Source organism: Montipora capricornis, chromosome 6 (genome assembly GCF_036669925.1).
Source record: "Montipora capricornis isolate CH-2021 chromosome 6, ASM3666992v2, whole genome shotgun sequence".
NCBI classification, from domain to species: domain Eukaryota; kingdom Metazoa; phylum Cnidaria; class Anthozoa; order Scleractinia; family Acroporidae; genus Montipora; species Montipora capricornis.
The window spans coordinates 51306485-51326602 of record NC_090888.1 but is presented as its reverse complement, the minus strand read 5'-3'; the positions used below and the strand labels follow the sequence as shown (position 1 = coordinate 51326602).

Sequence of the window (20118 nt, the reverse complement as noted above, 5' to 3'; positions counted from 1 at the left end):
TTATGAAAAATGTGCATGTCTTTTGGATCCATTTCATTTGTTAAAATTCCTTGGCTGTCACGAAGTTTCATATAAACGATGGGTTAAATAAGACACGTCGATAGAAAGACGTCCAGTCCGATTTCTTATCTTTTGAGTTTAGATATTCCAAAAATATCGCATTTCCCACATCATGGTGCCGCCAAGTGAAGACCCAAATATCACGTCATTGTGCTTGGACTTGCGACATGGGCGAGCAGATCAAGGTATTCGGCCTGATTTGAAGTGAAGCATATTAGCAAATGTCGACAGAACATGGAAAATTTGCGTGACTGTTCATTTGCGTTAATTTGCGTCATTATTATACATGGAAGTCAATATCTCTTTTCGAATAGGCCGAAAGCGAACAGTACACTTTCGAAATCAGCGCCTGTGTCACCCAACCTCGTTCCCAGGGTCTCTCTTTTCTGCCTCCATTGTCGTTGACCCTGGGAACAAGGTTGTGTGATGCTATCTCGCTGCAGATGTCAAGGACACTCAAGGTCACGGTTATTAAGAAGCAAAACATGACTTCCAGGTTTGTTTGTTTGTTTGTTTTTTTTCAATTAGACTCATTATTGTTATTTACTTTCTCAACCAGCCTTCATTCAATTTTTCACACATTTTCTAATGCTTAGAATTTTTTGTCAATCGGATCATGTGCCGCTGATTTGTATACTTTTACACGTTTAGAAATAAATTATGAATAGCACTCACCATTCACCTCCGAGTAAGCGGCGCGCGAGATTTGAAATTCTCGAATGTATTTAAGGAGGCTCGAAAGGGTTTTCAGCTGAGCGCGCGCGCGTAAGCCACACACGCAATTCGTAAGCTGCTTGCGTCAGCTCATGATTCAAATGGGTCACCAGAAATAAACAAATACCGCTAATTTCGCTTACCTTTCTCCAATTCCTATATACATGGAATATAAATAGACATCTCCTATTCACGAAAACTACGAAAATTCTACTTAAACGGTTTAATAGTCGCTTAAATCCGTTTGTGTTGACCTGTAGCTCCACTCGCACGCGGACTCGAATGAGCGGGTGACGCATGCGTAAATGCTGATCTTGTAACCCCCTAATTTTTCCTGATTTTGCAACTTTACTCGTTTATATCTCTGATTCTGGACGGTGAATTTTTTTCATTTTTTGCATGTTAGCTTAGATTAATTTAAACCGTTTGTCTTTAAAATTTAAAAAAATTCTGTAGGTGAAAAAAAAAATTAGAGTCACAATTCAAAAAAACTTATTTTTCTGAAAAACTGACCTACAGATTTTGTTGAATTTTAAATATTTTAGAGAGTATTTCTAACATTATCTGATAACGCTGAATGGGAAAATTTCACCGTCCCGTTTCTTCAAAAAGGACAACATATGTTGATTTTAAGGCTCAAAGAAATGCCTAATATCGTTGCCATGGTAACATTTTTTTGGAGGAAAACATAATGTGAGAAATCTACGATAGGTACTTAATACCCTGGCCAAATTTCGTCTTGATATGATTGCCCTAACTGTATCTAAGGACAGAATATGTTTAATTGTTTTTAAAAAAGGAGAAACTATTTCGAGCCTCCTTAACAAAAACAAAGTTTTTTTGGTTCGTTTTTTATTCAACCTGTGTGTTGTATAGTAATAATAATAATAATTTCCCCCAACAAGGTCCGCTCTCATTGGTTACTTCGAGATCACATGACATCTAACAATAAAACTGTATCCCGACAAACAACAGTGCAAAATCTATGACGTCAGAGAGTAACAGTGCACTGTTACCCGCGAATGTTGACTGACGACGTTTTTCTTTTTGGGCTATTCAACAAATCACTTAATGACTGGTCCCTCAGGAAATAGTTCATTTTGTTTCCCTCGGCTGCCCCCCGGAAACATTGAGATTCTCGGGAAAAAAAAGGAACTGTTTTCCTCTGGACCAGTCATTAAGTGTTTACTATTCACCTCCACTTCGGTGAATAATTGTTAGGGTGCGTTCGATTGACCGTATTCCGGAATCGGAATACATGGAATACATGTTGGAAATCCTTCGTTTTTGCGGAGATTCACATTAAAATTGTCAAACATTTGCTAAAATGCCATTTTAAACATATTTTTATCATCCTTGCAGCTTCGAAACGCGCCAAACATACCGTTTTTAATCATCACGCCACGTATCCTAAATAACGCGTCCATTTTTGTAAATATAACCACTTAATTAATTCGCGGGCTCCTAAACGAGGATAATAGAAAATTCCTGTTTTTATTGGTGAAAAAGGTCCTTTTGTTTCCTGTCCAATGAGAGTTTTTGTTAGGTTACTAATTTGTTCCAAGACATCAGACGGTTTCCACCAACAATCAAGCGTTACAGGGCCTAATGTGCTTCTTTTGCACTCATATGGAAGCCTTCGCCGCTTTGAACTCAGGATTTTATTTGGGATTTATTGTTGAAACAGTACATCAAGTATCAGTTAGCGTATGTCGACGGCAAATGACATGAAATCAAAAATTATACTTTAAAATTCTTTTCGAATAGTTCTGAAACTCGAGTGACGTCCTGCAAGTTTAAATTCAAAGAATCGTAGATACATGGCACAAATGGAAGATCACAAAGCTCAGACTGTTTCAACAAATCTAACCGGGTAAGTCTTTTTGCACGATAACAAAATTAATGCCGTTGACATTTTGCAAATTTAATAGAAGTTGAACAAGCATAATATATAGTACTAAGCTTTAAAGATCATTAACACATGACTTTTGTTACCTCGTAGATTCATTTTATCCTGTTATGTATGTTATGGGGTAAATTGGTTGTTCTGTAGTAGCCAAAAAAATGATTTACGTGTGGTCTTCATTCAGCAATAAAATTTAATGATAATTAAGGCTCAGGTATTATGACACACTGTGATGCTCAAATCTTTTTTCTTTGGTTATCCTAACATTAGCATGAAATGAAAATTAAATTTAATAGACATTGCAAAAATGTTTGTTTTCTGAGTTGCTACTTTTGACCAGAATTACACTCTTTCTGTCAGTGTGTTGATTTAGCTGACAGTCTTTAAAGTTTCATCCATATATCAAACCATTTAAAGCTAGGACAATATCATTGTATAGTTGTCATTGCCTCGGAAGACTAAAATAAGTCATTGTCATCCATATCAATCCTTCTCAAGGCTCACTTGTAACAATCGCCCTGGTCATCATCAGGTCCAAAGTGTACTTCAAGCCATTCTTCTTGCAAAAACTTTAATGTGCACACCCAATTTGCAGTTTCTGGTAAATTAAAAGTAACCATAACTAGTTACATGTATGTAAGTGTGACATGGGATTCTTTTATAACTTTCTCCCCTCCCCCATTCCCCACACACACACCCCATGCTCGTGAAAAATGAATGCTTTCTTTAAGACAGGTAAGGAACCTTTGTGCATGTTTATATTAACTTAAGTTGCATCAGTACTCTGAGGTTAAACTCTCTTTTCTGTTCATAAAACTGTACAGGAAGATTCATAAACAGTCTTCATTTCCATCTATGATGTTGGGTTACATGTCTGGTGATAAACTGTCCAAGTGTCATGTTCAAGGACAAATGCCAGTACAAAGTGAAACATTCAAACAATCTCAGGCTGATGTCAATCAGGTACGTAATCACAATCCTCCAAACTCAACATTGGTGAGGAAAGGTGTAGAGTTGTGTGTTTCCAACCTAACGAATTACATGTGTACCTTTTGTGAAGTGTTAACAATAAGCAATTATTGGATGAGGTTGAGCATGATAGCGAGAATTATCAAGGCCGAGGTTTGTGTTATCTGCCGAAGCTGAAGGCTGAGGCGGATAACACAAACCGAGGCCTTGATAATTTCGTTATCATGCAAAAACCGAATCCAATAATTGTTTTATTATACAATTATAAATGTAGAAGCATTGAGACATTTCACAGAACAACAACAAAGTAAGCCATGCAATGACACGTTTCAGTGTAAACATCTTTATTAATGACAGCCGTGAATTACATGTAAAGCGGAATTCAAAAGGTTTACAGAAAGGATTTAAGCCTAAAGCATCTGAAAACGTGTCAGGAAAAAGTGAATCGAACTGAAACTTTTGAACAAAATTCTAAAGTTAAGTTGCACGGTCTTATGAAAAATGTTCCCGATATCGAGATGTAAACAAAACTTCATTTGCGTTTAATGAATGTTGACATTACAGTTAAAGAAATTAAAATTTTTCGTTATCTCTGAATGAGAGTTCTGTACAATAAATTCTTCTTGAGAAAGGCTATAATAACTGGAGATAACTGGTGCGGATTAATAGTCACTTCCTCACCTCTCACCTCACACAATCTTGCTCAAACCGCCGGCTAGCTTGTCAGGTGACGAAAACCATTGTCTGCAAAAACGCGTCAATTACCTACATGCATAAATGCCAGTGTCTGTAGATGTGATGCGATGACACAGCACCATCTGGAATTAGCGGGGTGCTTTTAGCCAATCAAAATTGAGATAGCATCAGCATTGTATAATAATAATATTTATGACCAACATATGAAGTTGCACTGTAATTTTGTACATATGCTTGCTCTGTTGAACACAAATGTAAAGGTGTGATTATAAATGTATTTTAAGTCATGCGTTTTTTATTTTCTCAGTTTACAGAAACTAAAGGAACAGAAATTAAAAATAGGAAGCTTAAGAAACAGCAGACATATCATGGAGAGATTATACAGTTATCTCAACAATTGCAGCACCGTCAAGTGAAATCAAAATCAAAAGCTGATGGGGAAGATGCTCTTGACAAAGAGGAACAAGAAAATTTGAAGAAGCTGAAAGAAAAGGCAATAAAATATTATTATTGCCTGCTTCGTGCTATTGTAATTCAGAACATTTGTTTTAATTTGGAATTAATAAAAAGCTACTGTATGTTATCAACTCACGTATGCCATCCATCTTTAATACCATTTCCTTGAATTCAATTATTATTGACAAAATTGAATAATTGTCATCAAAGGAACAACCCTTTGCATGGAATCTTGCTTTTATTACATTACATGTCTACTTTGCAGAAGTATGAAAAGTATTACATTTAAAAGCACATATATATATGTTGGGTACAATGATCCTAAAATTAAATTAAATACCCTTGAAAATTGTATTATTTTTTTCTTAAGTAACTGGACAGATATTAGTTAATAAAGTTTTAAAAATAACTAGAGGAGTTTCTTTAAAAAAATTCAGAGCCCCATTTGGATTGAATTTTTAGAAAAGATCTGACTGTACTTCTAGTTCCTTGGGTAATGAAAATCCATAGCAAAACCATGGAGGTGTGTACACGTACATTTCTGAGGGGAAATTGGTAATTTACTGAATTTAATATCAAATAACAATTTATTATTTAAACCTCTCAATTTCAGGAACATGATGATTTAATTCAAGGTCTTCTGATGCTTCGTGATTACTACAAAGCAGAATACAAGAAAGCGTTAAAAGATAAAGTGGAACAGCAAAGGAAGGCTATGCAAAAGCAACAACAAAAACTGAAAGAACAAGCGAAAATATCAGAGCAGAATGAAGTAATGTCACTAATAATACCTTCAATACATCAATTAATAAGATAATAATTATTTTTATTATATCTGCATCATGCAAAATCCAATATTGCCAATGGATCTATTTTTTATTAGTTTTTGCCTACTGTCCATATTTAAAATAAATTGGATAGTTTTTGCTGGAACATTTACTTCTGAGCTTTGAACATTATCTGTCCAATTTGAGAAAAATGTGGCTACTTTCCATCAACCAATCAAATATCAAGATAAATAACAGAACTGAGTGTTGGCCAATAATAATAATAATAATAATAATAATAATTATTATTATTATTATTATTATTATTATTATTATTATTATTAACACCTGTCAGATTGTTTCCGGACTCTAAATTTTTCGTTTATTACACAAGTTTGACCGTCAAAGTTGTGTATTAAACAACTTTGACGGTCAAACTTGTGTAATAAACGAAAAATTTAGAGTCCGGAAACAATCTGACAGGTGTTTATTGCTGTAGACAAATTAACTCCTATCACAATTTTGAACTTCAAGTTCAAGTTCCTGAAAAGAACTGTGTACAGAACTTTCATCTTTCATCTTTTAAACTATAATTATAAGTGTAACCAAACAACTAATTATAACATTTGAAAATGAATTTAAAGATAAATGTTGTTTCCAGAACTTTATAATATGGCTTCATCATTCTTCCTCCCTGCCCAAAAATCATGAGAAATTAGGACTGTGTGTGATGAAACTCTTAGAATATTAACTTGGGAGTATAGTTTAAGTATTGACAAGTGTTTATTACAGCGAAAGCGAAATTAATGTTTTGAGTTGTACAATTGTAGTTGTGCACAGCTTAAGCTGCCTTTGCCTGCAGTCGTTGTCTGACAAATCTTATAATCACAATGTAGAGTTACTGTGATAAATTAATCACCTTCATGACCTTATGTAACTTGTTTTTTTTTAGAAAGAAAAGTGCCACAAAGTTCCTCACAAGCTGCCAAGATCTGTTCTCATCAGTGACAGACAAGTTAGGGATAGTTTAATGCAGACTGATTATTACAAGGTACAGCTTAGGGTAAAGGCACCTTTAATTTAATATGAACTCAAAGAATCCATTTCCTGGTTGGATTCCCAGTAACTCTTGAGAGAGTGCTAGGAATGATTTCCTAGTAGTCTTCCAGATTTATTGGTCTTGAACCCAAAATTTCTTCCGTGAATGTTCTTAACAGCTGGCAAGTGTAGTGTTGTGGGAGCCCTGTGTTACTTGGCATTGTACGTGTATGTGTGTAATGGCGGACACGAGGAGAATTATGAGAAAGGTTGCGTTAATCCAGGCCATCCATTACAAATTACACTACAGAAAGGTCATCCCTCCAGTTACCCTCAGCGTCATCCTCTTGATGACGTATAGCTTCATGATATCCAGTCTGTTACTTGGAACCTTCACCTGTCACCGTATCTGTCCACCTTGCAACATGACTGTCCTACCTGTGATTGTAGGTCTTGATGGCGTCAACCTTTATTGTGGCCCATTGTTCACTTATGCAGGTCTTGTACATGTATTTCCAATTCTTAAGGGAGATATTCAACATGATGCTCTCCATTTTTCAGGTAAACTTGCATAATGCCTACTAATAGTTAACATTTGTACATTGCCTGAATTTTATAGATCATTAACTTTGAGAACAAACTCAAAAAGGAGGGCTATCTTATCAAGATGCATGAAGTTAATGAGTTTTGGAACTTTATCACTGTTCCTGAAAATTTGGCTAATGCAATTAAAGATGGTAGGTTATTCATGGTTGCTGATGATCACATGATTGTTCTTCTTTTTACACTGTAGGTACAAAAAATTTCTGTTCAGTGAAAATAAATAAGTTGGTGTTCTATTACTGTAGTAATTACAGTCGAACCGCCACTAATGGACTCCTCGTGTAAGCGGACACCTCCCAAATGCGCACACCAAACTGTGGTCCCAGCAATTTATCCTCTAAACACTACATATTTAACCTCCCGAAAGCTGACATCTCTTGCAAGCAGACACAGACACCTATTCAGGGTCGACAGGATCTAAAATAACCTCATGTAAGCGGACAGTAAACAATATCAAGAAACTTTCTAACAAAATGGGTTCGATTTTGATTTAATCGCACACTGTCCTAGACAAAACATAGTCATTTTGATTACAATTAGCTTTTTTGTCCTTTTTAAACTTTTCTTCAAACCAGTCACACAAAAATTTGTTTCGAGTCCTTGAAATTTGAACTTGCAAGGCAATTCCTTACCATATCATTCTCCTCTGTTTATCCGCTTTCCTGTAATATTAAATAAGAACCGTTGCTGAGTTAGACGCACGCTTCAGGAACTTCGTCACTTAATCTCAAACATTACTCTAATGAACAAATGTCATCTTGTACAAAACCAGCCCTTACTTAGAGAAATCTTTAAAAACTCTCCCCAAATTTCATATAGAAAAGTGAGGTCTTTGAAAGAGGTACTTGTTAGAGCAAAGCTCAGAGGTCTTTGAATTTCCTATCTTGACCAATAAGAGTCGTGTTTGGCCTGTCTACACCTTGAAACACCATTACAAATTAGTCTTAATTTAAAATTCTAAAAGACTTGTTGTGGTGCATTATAATTATGCCCTCTATTGCACTTTTTTTCAACCTCCCATAAGCAGACACCTCCGTAAGCGGACACTTACCGGTACCCTTGGTCCAGAGGGTGTCCGCTTACAGTATGGGAGGTTTGACTGTATCACTCATTCACAACTAAAGCACCCCCAATTGACTAGGCTAAGCAAAACTGTCTAGATGGCGTTAGACAGAGTAAAAGTGACCGGAGAGAGACTAATGAGGACATTAGTTTTTTAGTGGACCTAGATGTTGTTAACTCATTCATGTCTAAAGCACTCCTATTTGACGAGTAAAACTATCTGGCGTTAAAATGAGTACCACCTATGAATCTTACCTCAGGAGGGAAAAGGTTAATAATTGATATTATGCTCTATACAGGTGGCTTAACATGGGAAAAAGTTAAGAATTACCACAGGGAATTCAGCAAGGCATCTTTGCTATCACACAAAGAAGCCATAAACACTTCAGCAGAGCCCAAGATTGAGCAAAGGATGAAAGGGCCGTTGAAAGGAGCATCTGCAGTGTCCACTTGGAGAAGCACAATACATGGAATCAGAACAATACTAACAGTAAGAAAGAAAACTAAAATAATTCACTCATCCAAGCTAGAAGAAAAAAACACTCATTATTAAAAAGTACACCGCTCACCGGTGGCTCAGTTGGTTGAGCACCGGGCTACCATGCGGGAGGTCATGAGTTCAACTCCGGCCGGACCAACACTCAGGGTCTTTAAATAACTGAGGAGAAAGTGCTGCCTTTGTAATTACATCAGCAAATGGTTAGACTTTCAAGTCTTCTCGGATAAGGACGATAAGCTGGAGCTCCCGTCTCACTAGTAACTTCCATGCTCATTAGTTCCCTGTGGGACGTTAAAGAACCCACACACTATTCAAGAAGAGTAGGGGATGAAGTTCCCGGTGTTGTGGCTGTCCTCTGTGTGTATACATGTATGGGTCGGTGGGTATAGCAGGTCCACATCAGCTGAATAGCTGCCAAAACTTCAACCTGCTTAAACAAATAAATAACAAACAAACAAACAAGTTGAAGTGCAGCCAGTGTTTACTTTCACTGCCAGCTGGGGACCGATGAAGGCTAGCACTGTACATGTAGATTAGAAAACTGAAAGTATCGAGGATAGCCAAAAGAATGGAACTTGTCTGTGATGCATATATGTTTGAGGAGACCCTTCCATTTTTTCTTGGAAAATTGTTGGGGTAAGAAGAGTAGGTCAAATGCAGAACAGAGACAACAGTGCACACAAAAATAACTCTCCTGTGAGATCAGGCATCAAGAAATGATGGAAGCATCTTCTCATATGATGCAATTTCCTGACAAGCTTTGTAAATACATAAATTATGTTGTTTTCTTATAAATTGTTGTAGTGACTACCAACTATGGTTATTTTGAACTCCCTAGAAAAAATTTGGTAAAGGGACTTCATCATGAGGTGAGGCTAAATCGCGTGGGTGGGTGGGTCATGGGTGGTGGATAAAAAAAGATATATATTAGCTCCCTCAGTGCTCCGTCCAAATTTGTCTTAGGTCTTTGGTCTTGTCTGTTTCGAGAATTTCCAGTTGTTGATAAAAGAAGGGTTTAAGGGTTAGGGACCCACGACCCACAACCAACATCCCTCGACCCACAACCCATCCACCCACGCCGATTAAGACACTCTCTTCATCAAGTGGTCCAATACTTGCCGTTTGTACCATCTTTGATTCATTTGGTTTATTTGCGCACCGCTGTCCTAAACAATTCTTGTAGAAACATAATATTATACAATGAATGTCAATTGTAAATATTCCAGCAAAATGTTCCTTTTTGCTTGTATCTTTTGCAGCCTTCCTCTCCCTTTGATATTGCAAATGGTCGCAACTCTAGTCGCAAAAAATCAAAGAAGACTCCACCAGCATCAGCCATTCCAATAGAACAGAGATTCCCCAAAGTAAGTGTTTGCATATTAATAAATAATAGAAAGATTAGACTGTTAACACTACAATTGATCTTTTTGTAATAAAGATATCACATTGGTACTCCTTTGTTTCAAAGGAAGTTGTACTGATTTCACCAGTGCTTCATATTCATGCAGCCTTCTTTTTTTTTCGGATGTGCATTTTTTGCTATTTTTTTTGCAAGACAGCTGTGCCAGAGTAATATCTAACAGTATGTTATATGCATCATGCATGGACTGAAACATAAGGTAGCAACCAGGCAGTACCTGTCAGCCTACCCATGGGCAGCGGTGCCTGTCTCAGTGCACAAACGCAACATGTGGTTGCCATTGCTTGTGTCTTGCCCACAAGTAGTTTTTGATTCAGAGGCAAAAGTGATACCATCATAAACAAATAAATAATTTATTAGTATTGATTTGGTTTTGCATAGCTACACTAATTGATCTGATTCTGTCATATTCCCAGTCGTTTTAACCAACACTTTGTTGTCTGATATAGAGCAGGCGTTTGTTTTGCTCTGTCATTTCATTAGGTTTTCTGTTGTGATTAGCCAATACATTTACTTAATTTGGACTATATTGCTTTGAGAACTGTTCTATCCTTGTTTTTTATATATCTATACTTTTAATTGGTCAAATTTCAGGTTGAATTTCCACCATTAGCAGCCTATAGGTTGGAATTTGGCGAGCCAGAAGCTGACCCAGAGGAAGTAAGATTTAAATCATGACCTTTTTTTCACCATACAGCCAAACCTGTTGCCAATGACATTTCAAGTATAGACGAATTGAAACGCACCTATCACTGTTTGCAGTCTTCACGGCCAGTGACATCTAGGCTGAACTGACAGTCAACCAATGACATCATGACTTAATTAATTGAGCAAATACTTCAGCAACCAGGAGCCGGTTGCTCGAAGCCTGGTTAGTGCTAAGCGTTGGTTAAGAGGTATCAAAACCTATAGGTTTCCATGGTATTTGACACTGGTTAGCGCTAACCATGCTTCGAGCAACCCGGGCCAGAGCGTTTATACCATCTACTGACGTTACACATTCAAATCGCTTGACTCTGAAGATGACTTCCGGTCAGGTTGTTGAAAATAGGTGCATGCAGCATTAGAGCTTGGACTTTTAAGGGTTACTGCGTATTGGTTGTGGAAATTGGGCCCGCGTGCATCTGAATTTCTGGACATGTGGCACCTCCCTCATCAGACCTTAAAACAGAAGAATTAGACTGCAAATGCCTGGACTGTTGATGATATATTCATCATTTCAATACTTTTTGTCGTTTCTATTGTGATCATTATTTTGCTCAACTCGACTGAAATCTAGCTGTTGATACCATCTATGAAGTGATAGACCTTCGCACTTATATCTGGACACTTTAAGCAATTGTCTCTTATTATTATACACCTAAAAAATTCAAGTGGCTCCAACGGGATTCAAACCCATGACCTCTGCACATTATTTATTCATGGATCATCTGTGATTGCACAACTTGTTGGCCATCAAATATGTGGGCTGCAATCTAAAAATATGCAAGGCTTGTCGTTGTGCAATGGCATTGTGAGGCAAGCTCCCATCGCGTTCTTTTCAAAGTACTCTCTCCCCTCTCTCTTGGCTATCCAGTCAAGGTCGCGGATGATTGTCTTCGCATAGGCCTGCGGTGCATCCGGTCATAAGGTGGCTTATGAGACCAATTTTTGCTCAAAAGACTCGATCGCTACATGTAGGTGGGCAAGTGTTACCGGGCGGGAGAGTAGCCGTCGTTTCTCTTTCAACTCTTGACATCGTCTCGCTTCGAAAGCTGCCGTTCCTTCTCCTATAGTGGTTCCAGAGAGGTCTGTCCCTTCCTGTCTTCTCCCAGCGAGTGACGTCGATGTTGCACCTCTTTAGACTTGCTTTCTCCACATCTTCTACATCTTCCTTCTACAGGAAACGACCGGTTTCCTCTACATTTACATCAACATATTCCAGCACTCGGCAAAGTCCCATTTTTATTTACGGCTGTTTCTGCTTAGGTGGCCTCATGCACCGCTAGCCTTTTTAGAGACATCACCGCCAAGCCGGCCACTTCTGCTGGAGAGAACAGGACAGCCACAACACCGGGGATTTCATCCCCTACTCTTCTCGAATAGTGTGTGGGTTCTTTAACATCCCACAGGGAACTTAGCTATTAACATAGAAGATTTTTGTGTAGCCTGCGTAGCAGCCGTTTCCTTTCCTTTTCCAGGCGGAGATAGGACAAGCGAGCGAGCGCGTGGCGTGAGCAAAAAAATATAGAGAAGTGGGGACGGGGTGCAATCTCTCGCAGTTTTCGTCTCGTCCCCTTCGCGAGCGTTTGGAAAAGGAAAGGTAAACGGCTGCTACGCAGGCTAATTTTTGTGAGACAGAGCCTATACGGTTTATAGTCCTTATCCGAGAAGACTTGAAAGTCTAACCATCTGCACTGAGATGAAATTAAGAAGGCGGCACTTTCTCCTCAGTTATTTTAAGAATCTGAATGTTGATCCCGGGCTGGGGTTCGAACCCGCGACCTCCCGCGTGACAGCCCGGTGCTCAACCAACTGAGCTTTCAAGCGCTTGCCTTTTACCAATTCGGAGTAGAAGATATGCTCAGCGAGAAGTTGATCTGGCATCCATACTACATTGTCGCTCCACCCGAGCTGATTCTTCATGAATAGAAGCTGGCTTCAATGATATTTGTAGCACGGTGACGTTCTTCTGTCTTGTCAGCTGATGTTGAGAATCCTCCGTAGACAACGTTGATGGAACGTCTCGAGGGATTTCAGATGGTGACAGTAGGGGGTCAAGTTCTCAAGGCACATTCATCGATCAGTGTGACAACTTCAACAAATGCACTTCAAATGTTCGCCCAGGCTCGACAGACTGTGCATCTTTAATATAAAGTGGCCATTTGTTGAACTTTAGGGCCAAAGCGTGACAGTGGCACCAGTTCTTTGGGGCAACGTCAATATCTTTTTCTCTTTCTTGAGTTTAGGTCAGGAAGAAGGAACAAGCCGACAAGAGATTGAAGGCCAGGAATGGTCTCAAAAGAACAGTCAACACCATGTTTTCACATGCTTTAGCCAACAGAGCTGCAACCCAAAGGTATTTGATGTCTCTTATTTCAAGCAGCTGTTCGGAATGTATGATAAAAGAAATAATCTCCTCAAATTACTGTTTGTTACTTGCAAAGTATTACCTTTAATTTATTGTCAAAAAATTAACAAGAAAGATTTACAATGGGAAGAATTCAAAAAACGAATTACTCATAAATTACAAATTGACGGCCTGTTGTATGTCAAGCTTTTGTATTTTTTTATGTCCGTATTTGTGTGTGTGTTTGTTTGTGTTTTACTTATGTGTAGAAAGGAAAGGAAAGAAAAGGAAAGGAACTTTATTTAAGTGTCTAGTCGTTCTAGCGCTGGAACGCTAATTGGGGACACTGTAAACTGAAATGAACAATGAAAGTAAATCAAGTCAAATGTTGGTTTTTGAGGAGAGGGGAAACCGGAGTACCCGGAGAAAACCTCTCGGTGCAGAGTAGAGAACCAACAAACTCAACCCACATATGACGCCGAGTCTGGGAATCGAACCCGGGCCACATTGGTGGGAGGCGAGTGCTCTCACCACTGCGCCATCCCTGCACCCCAATAGTGTATAAAAAATGTTTTTAAAAAAGCGGCTGTTTTGGTAAACAAAATCACCCAATGACCACGGAAACGGTAAAAACGAAGACAGGTGTTAAAAAGTTAAACCTAGTCAAGTATGGCTGCCATTATTGAAAGCCAGCTCTTGGATGGAGGCTAGCAAATCGTGGCAGCCCAGCTGTGAGCCCTAATTTAAAGGGAACCTCCACTCCGACTAATGAATAATTTTAAACCCAACAAAATAATGTTTGCAATTTTCAATATTCAAAAGTCTTTACATTGAAAAAAGTGAATTTCATAATCACTTTTTTTCACTTTCAAATTTCCCGTGCGCCTCCATCTTAAATAATTGTTGTGGTTGACTGCCCTGATGGTTTTCAGGTAAACAGCTTTTGTTTTAAAACATTTAGGGCAACCGTGACGAGTCACAGTTATTAGGCTGATTTAGCAACAGAACGGGAACGTGAGTGGCGACGTCGCGCGCAGCAAAACTACCAATGAGAATTTAGAATAGAGAAGAAAAGAGTGGAGTCTATTCTATTCTGAATTCTCATTGGTGTTTTTTCTGCGCGCGCCGTCGCCACTGACGTTCCCGTTCTGTTGCTAAATCAGCCTACTAAGGAGCTTAAACACGCGCGTTTTTGAGACGCGGACGGCAACCGGAAGAGAATATTTCGCGTACCAGGACGGTGGTGGCTCCCAGATTTTTATACTAATCATCTCCAATGGAGAAAGATACTTAGCAATGTAAATTTGGTTCTGTGAAGACAAGTTAAAGGCCGTCCGCGTTTTAAAAATGTGTTTGCTGAAGATGGCGGCGCCTGGGAAATTTGAAAACATTTCATGATTTCCTGTGATGTAAAGTTATTTTCTTGTTTTAGTGGAGGTTCACTTCCATACACTTTGAACAAAGTGGAGGGACGGGGAATAAACTACGCTAAACGCTATACAAAAAGTATAACTTTCCGGCCACAAGGCTGAAAGACTTCAATTTACTGTTGTTATTCCATCCCTGAGCACGAGAGACAAGGTGCGTGTTTTGGGAAAATCCAAACCCGGATTTCTGAATCAAAAAATGAACCCTTTTAGAAGAATTCTTCCAAAACAAAATAGCTTACCGTCGTGTTTTAAAATTGCACGCAATATATGCTGGGTTGCATTGGTTAAAAAAGTCAATGCCGTTCTGTCCCCAGTTTCCAGGTAAACGATCCTTTTTCGCATCTTCCGTTTTTGGGTGGGACTGCTGACGAATCCATATGATCTCCCCATAAAACTCACCCTTAATGCATACACAAACACAGCAAAACTGCTGACTGCAACTGACGATCGTTTAATGTTGTTAGCATCGTTAAACTACTTTCAACTGCATTTAATATTCTCGTTTTATTTTATCAGGTTGATGGACAAGAATGACGACTATAACTTTGAAAGCCTTTCAGGAGCGGCAAATTTTGAAGAGGTGATTAAAAACGCTCGTTTCCTCAACAAAGGATATTTAACGGTACTTGGAAGTTTCCTTAGGCTACTCATCCCAAGGACATCAAGACTTATTTGGCAAAGAACGCAAAAGTTTAAAAAATTGCTAACTTTGCCTGGAATCTCACAAGGCAGGAAATATGGTACTTTAGTAATCTGAAATCTACTTGTTTCTTTTCGACACTCTTTTCCGTGTGGTCGAATTCTCCAACAGCAAGTAGTGGATTAAAAAGATATGTAAAATAATAAGAAAATAATCATAATTACTTCATCAAAATTCTCAATCTCAACTAGCCGAGCACAAGTAGTCTACTTTTAGGGAGATCGTTAATCACAAAAATGAAATTAATTGAAATTAAAGCGCATGAAATAAATGGTTGGTTTTTGGAGAGAGGGAAAAACTAGATTAGACTGAGAACCCACATGTGATATCGAATCCGGGAATAGAACTCGGGTCGCATTTCTGAAAGGCGACTGTGTCACCAATGCAGCAATCTTGCGCGTGAAGAATGGGTCCGCAAAATTTGCTTAAAATGAATGTCATTAGAGCGTTTTCACATGACGTCAGGGCGGCCATGTTGTTGTTCCAAAACAAAGGAACGGCGGCCATGATGGTGTACCAAACTAATCCTCCGGGAATTGAATTCTATTTTTATGCAAATACTTTCTTTTGTTTCGGTAATCCAACATGGCTGCAGCAATTTGCTGGTCACGTTAGTGAAAACGCTATATAGCTGTTATTACAGATGAATCCCCGTTTCAGCGATGTTCGTTTCGGAGCGCGCGGAAGCGAAACTTTGGGTCAACCGAGAAGAGTAAGAGATTTAGCGCGCGAAATGCACAAAATAATAATAAAATAATGATAATGAGTTCCTATCCAGAATTTACGTTTTTATCAGAAGAAGAGAAACTACAGTTGATGAATGCCACGATAGTTTCGCACATTTGAGGTTGTTACTTCGGTTAACACACCGATATGCTCTACAGTGCCTTGCCATACTTTTTACGAAGAAATTTGGCCAGACAAACCTCAAATTACTCGGAAAAAAGCGAAGGAAATAGTCAAGAATCAAGAAATCACACAGTCCTTTGATAAGAAGTGCTTGTTTTGACCCGAAAGCCTCGTTTTTGCGCCTTCTGAAACTTACACAGCTGAAACGTGGGCTCAACTGTAATAACATCTACTGTGATCACGTGGAGTCGTTGACGTTAAACGAGCATGCGTAGGCCTTACTCTGTCTGTTACCGATGTCTTCGTGTTGGCGCAAGGTCGGAAATCACGGCGTGGAAGATTTAAACCCGGATCCACACACTCTTTATTTTTTTCTATCTTGTCGTCGAGAGAGATACGAGAGAGGACCAAGTCCTTGTTGGGAACTTTAACACCTTGAATGATAGTTCAGGTCCAGTTTTTTGGGTTTCAGCTGTTAGGGTTTTATTTTTGGTTGCAGTTTCATGAGCTTGTCAATGTGCAGCGCAAACAGACCGGAAGTGCCAACAAGAATCAGCAGTCTAGAAAATCAAGCAGCAAAAGTGCAGGTAAAACTGATTAAAAGATCACCTTTTTCACAAGTTCTTCGAACCCGTACAATTGGTAGGAATTCCTTACCAGTCGACAACAATAACCATTATCTTCATTCATAACACGCCATAAGAAGGAAGTGTTTTTTTACTGCATTTCCATCTACGTGTTTAAGTCGGCAAAAACTCATCATAAGTTATCCCCAGTAATCCAATATGGCTGCTGGTCACGTGAGTGTAAACTCTCCATAGGAGTTGTTTGTTTACTGTACTTGATCAATTTATTTGATTGATTTCTTATTGCGCTCGTTTCAGGGTGGAAGTCACGTGTTGGAAGCCACACGACTGCCAGCAAATCGAGGAAAAGTTCTGTAACTGACACTTTTATCTCAGACAGAAGCGACTCCAATCTCTCGCATTCTTCTAAAGAAGAGTAAGTGATTCAGTTGGGTCAGTTGTTTCATGTAATGTATCCTTGAGTTTTCCAAACGTCGAGAGGCAAGCGAAAAAAAATGAACGGCATTAAAACAAATGGCGATTTTCGGAGAATCAAACTGCTTTTGTCGAGGATTTGCATATATATATATAGAGAGAGAGAGAGAGAGAGAGTTTAGAAGTGACCAAGGACGGACAACCCTCTGAATGACATTTTCATTGGAAGAAAAACTTTTTATGCCCTGAGCGGGATTTGAACCCACGTCCCCCTGATTACCGGTTGGGTGTGATCACCACTACACTCTCAGAGCAACCATGCTGGCTACATGGCCGATCTGGATAGTCAGTGGGAATTTTCTACGTGGTTCTCCCGGGCTAGTGTTTTTCTCCAACTAGATGACACTGGATCGACAGGAATGACGATTCACAGGCGGGCTTGGACTGTGAATCCATTAGTGATCCTCTCTGGGGGCAAAGATGCGCTGTTGGCTCGAGAGACCTTTGTAACTAATCTATATATATATATATATGTATATATGTATATTTCAGTATTGCATAAACTCAAAATATTGCATATTTCGCATGACTTTATTTTCTTTTCAATGTAGTTAGAGTCGAAAATTTCCCGGCGTTATCCACTTGAAATGATCATTAAAATCTGGTTTATGGGTACCGCGAACACACGACGGCAAGGTTAAACGTTCTTTCAAGCTGCTGCACTGGTGTTTTAAAATCAATTCGTGAATGGTTCAGCCAGTTTTTTCGAAGTAGATATTAAGGTCCAAATACATAATATGAAATGGTTTGGAACTGTGTTATTTTTTATCGTTCCTTTGTAGAGTTGCAGTCGAGCTTCCTCCACTTTGTCTTGACCAACTCCGTGACAACTGTGTGGAAAAGGTAAGTGGTAAGGTCTAAAATACGGCTAGCTTTTTGATGAACATAGAACTCTTGCAGGCGCCCCCTGTTAAAGTCTTTGTTTCAATTGATAAATGTTTTAGTCCTTTGTTTTTGGCTTGGGTATCGAGCCAATAACATTATACGTTACAAGCTGCTACATGACTCACCCACGCTTGTATTTATCTGGTTTGGAACCCTTTCCTCGTGATTAAATCCGTTCATCTTATTGGCAGGGCTTGAAATTCGCGAAAAAATCCAGTCGCAATTTTGCGACAAGATACGAAAATGTAGTCGCAATCTCGCAAAATTTAGTCGCAAAATCGTAGCGCTGCATTGTGTTGTCAGCGGTGTAGCAAAAAAAATGAGCCCACAATATTTGTGTCGAAAGAAACCGCTGAAAATGGCGAATGATAGTTGTGCACGTAACATCGCAGCAAAATTACGCTACAATTACGCTATCTTTGGGTTGAAAGAAAACTCAAGGCGAGGAACAAAATAATTTTGTCATTTCTTCATTTATTTTAGTAAAAAGAGCAGCAAACTGGCAACTGCTTACCCTTTTGTTTCGAAAGAGCGAAGATGAAAAACAAGTCGCAAATTTGCGACTTCTCCAGATATTTTAGTCGCTTGCAAGGGGAACAAATTCAGTCGCAAATGCGACTGTATTGGTCGCAATTTCAAGCCCAGTAATTGACCGAAAAAGTGCTCTTCATATTGAACGATTATCGATTATTAGGGAGTAGGCCTTGGCGGATTGTGCTCCTAAAAGTGGCATATTATGCTACTAGCAGTGCTCGAAGTTTTGCCAAATTATGCCAAAATTATGCCAGAATTCCCAAATTATGCTCCTAACTTCCGAAATCATGCTTACAAAATGACGTAGATTCTGTACATATAGGCGCGCAATAGCCCTTTTCACGGTTAGTTTTTCTCATTAACAATTATTCCATGAGCGCACGTTGGATATGAGATGGTAAATAGCCAACGAGGCGCGTAGCGCCGAGTTGGCTATAACCAGTCTCATATCCAACAAGCGCGAATGGAATAATTGGAAGGAAGAATGAAGAATGAATAAGAAGGAAGAATGGAAGCGCCGAGTTGGCTATAACCAGTCTCATATCCAACAAGCGCGAATGGAATAATTGTTTTATTAAATTCCTTTAAACTCCAAAAGTTTAGAAAGTACGAAATGCGAGCGAAAAAAGCGAGCAAATCCGAGCGAAATCAAAAAAACTTGATGAGAACCGATGCGATGTCGTGTAACACCTTGTGGTCGGACAAACGCAGGCTCGTCACAAGAACATTTCTTACCTTTTCGCGTACTTCTAAACGTCGGAATTTAACCCAGCTGTCCAGAAAAACTTTTTTTTTGCTTTCTTCAAAGAGAAATTTCGCTTTCCGGCGAAAAAATTTTTAGCTTGGCAACACTTAGATCAATCATTTACCATATAAGGTCAAACCAAGGGATATGAGCTGATAACCGAGATTGAGTGAACCAATCAGAGCACGAGAATTGCATTATCCCAGGTTGAGAATTTAATAATTTGCATTACAATGTAATCTAACAAAATAGCCCGAAATAGCCCGAAATTGCCTCACATACATGCTAGATTATATTGTAAGGCAAATGAGAAAAACTAACCGTGAAAAGGGCTATTACGACACCAATGTTGGAGTCGTATGGCAGTTGTGCTAGCTTAATAAGTAGTACCAGACTCCTCCGAAAGGTTAACCGCGCACGCAGAATTCGCCAAAAGAGGCCTAGTAACTAAGGATGTTAGAACAAAGTCGATACTACTATTAGCGTAGCTAAAACACGCATTGCAAGAACATACTACCTAAATTAAATTTATTTCTGTAGAAAATACACCATATTTACTACATTTTTGGAATTTATCCTCCAAAAAGTGCTAACATTTGCTAATTATGCCGTGGAAGTGTTCGTTTAATAAATTATGCTTTTTTGCTTCAATTATGCCAAAGTTATGCTAGTGCA

At 38.8% G+C, this 20118-nt stretch overlaps 1 protein-coding gene across 1 annotated transcript in view; it reads left to right on the top strand.

The window, feature by feature from the left end:
* The first annotated feature begins 2327 nt into the window (after positions 1–2327).
* LOC138052413 (DNA ligase 1-like) overlaps positions 2328–20118 on the top strand; it is an 18834-nt gene continuing 1043 nt past the window's right edge. Inside the window, exons 1-14 of the mRNA XM_068898904.1 lie at positions 2328–2647; positions 3505–3643; positions 4653–4838; positions 5415–5573; positions 6521–6619; positions 7226–7343; positions 8571–8761; positions 10030–10134; positions 10785–10850; positions 13139–13248; positions 15186–15249; positions 16718–16805; positions 17103–17220; positions 18062–18122. Of these exons, the coding sequence (XP_068755005.1) occupies positions 2595–2647; positions 3505–3643; positions 4653–4838; positions 5415–5573; positions 6521–6619; positions 7226–7343; positions 8571–8761; positions 10030–10134; positions 10785–10850; positions 13139–13248; positions 15186–15249; positions 16718–16805; positions 17103–17220; positions 18062–18122 (1557 nt within the window). The 5' untranslated portion in view covers positions 2328–2594. The remainder of the gene's footprint in view (positions 2648–3504; positions 3644–4652; positions 4839–5414; positions 5574–6520; positions 6620–7225; positions 7344–8570; positions 8762–10029; positions 10135–10784; positions 10851–13138; positions 13249–15185; positions 15250–16717; positions 16806–17102; positions 17221–18061; positions 18123–20118) is intronic.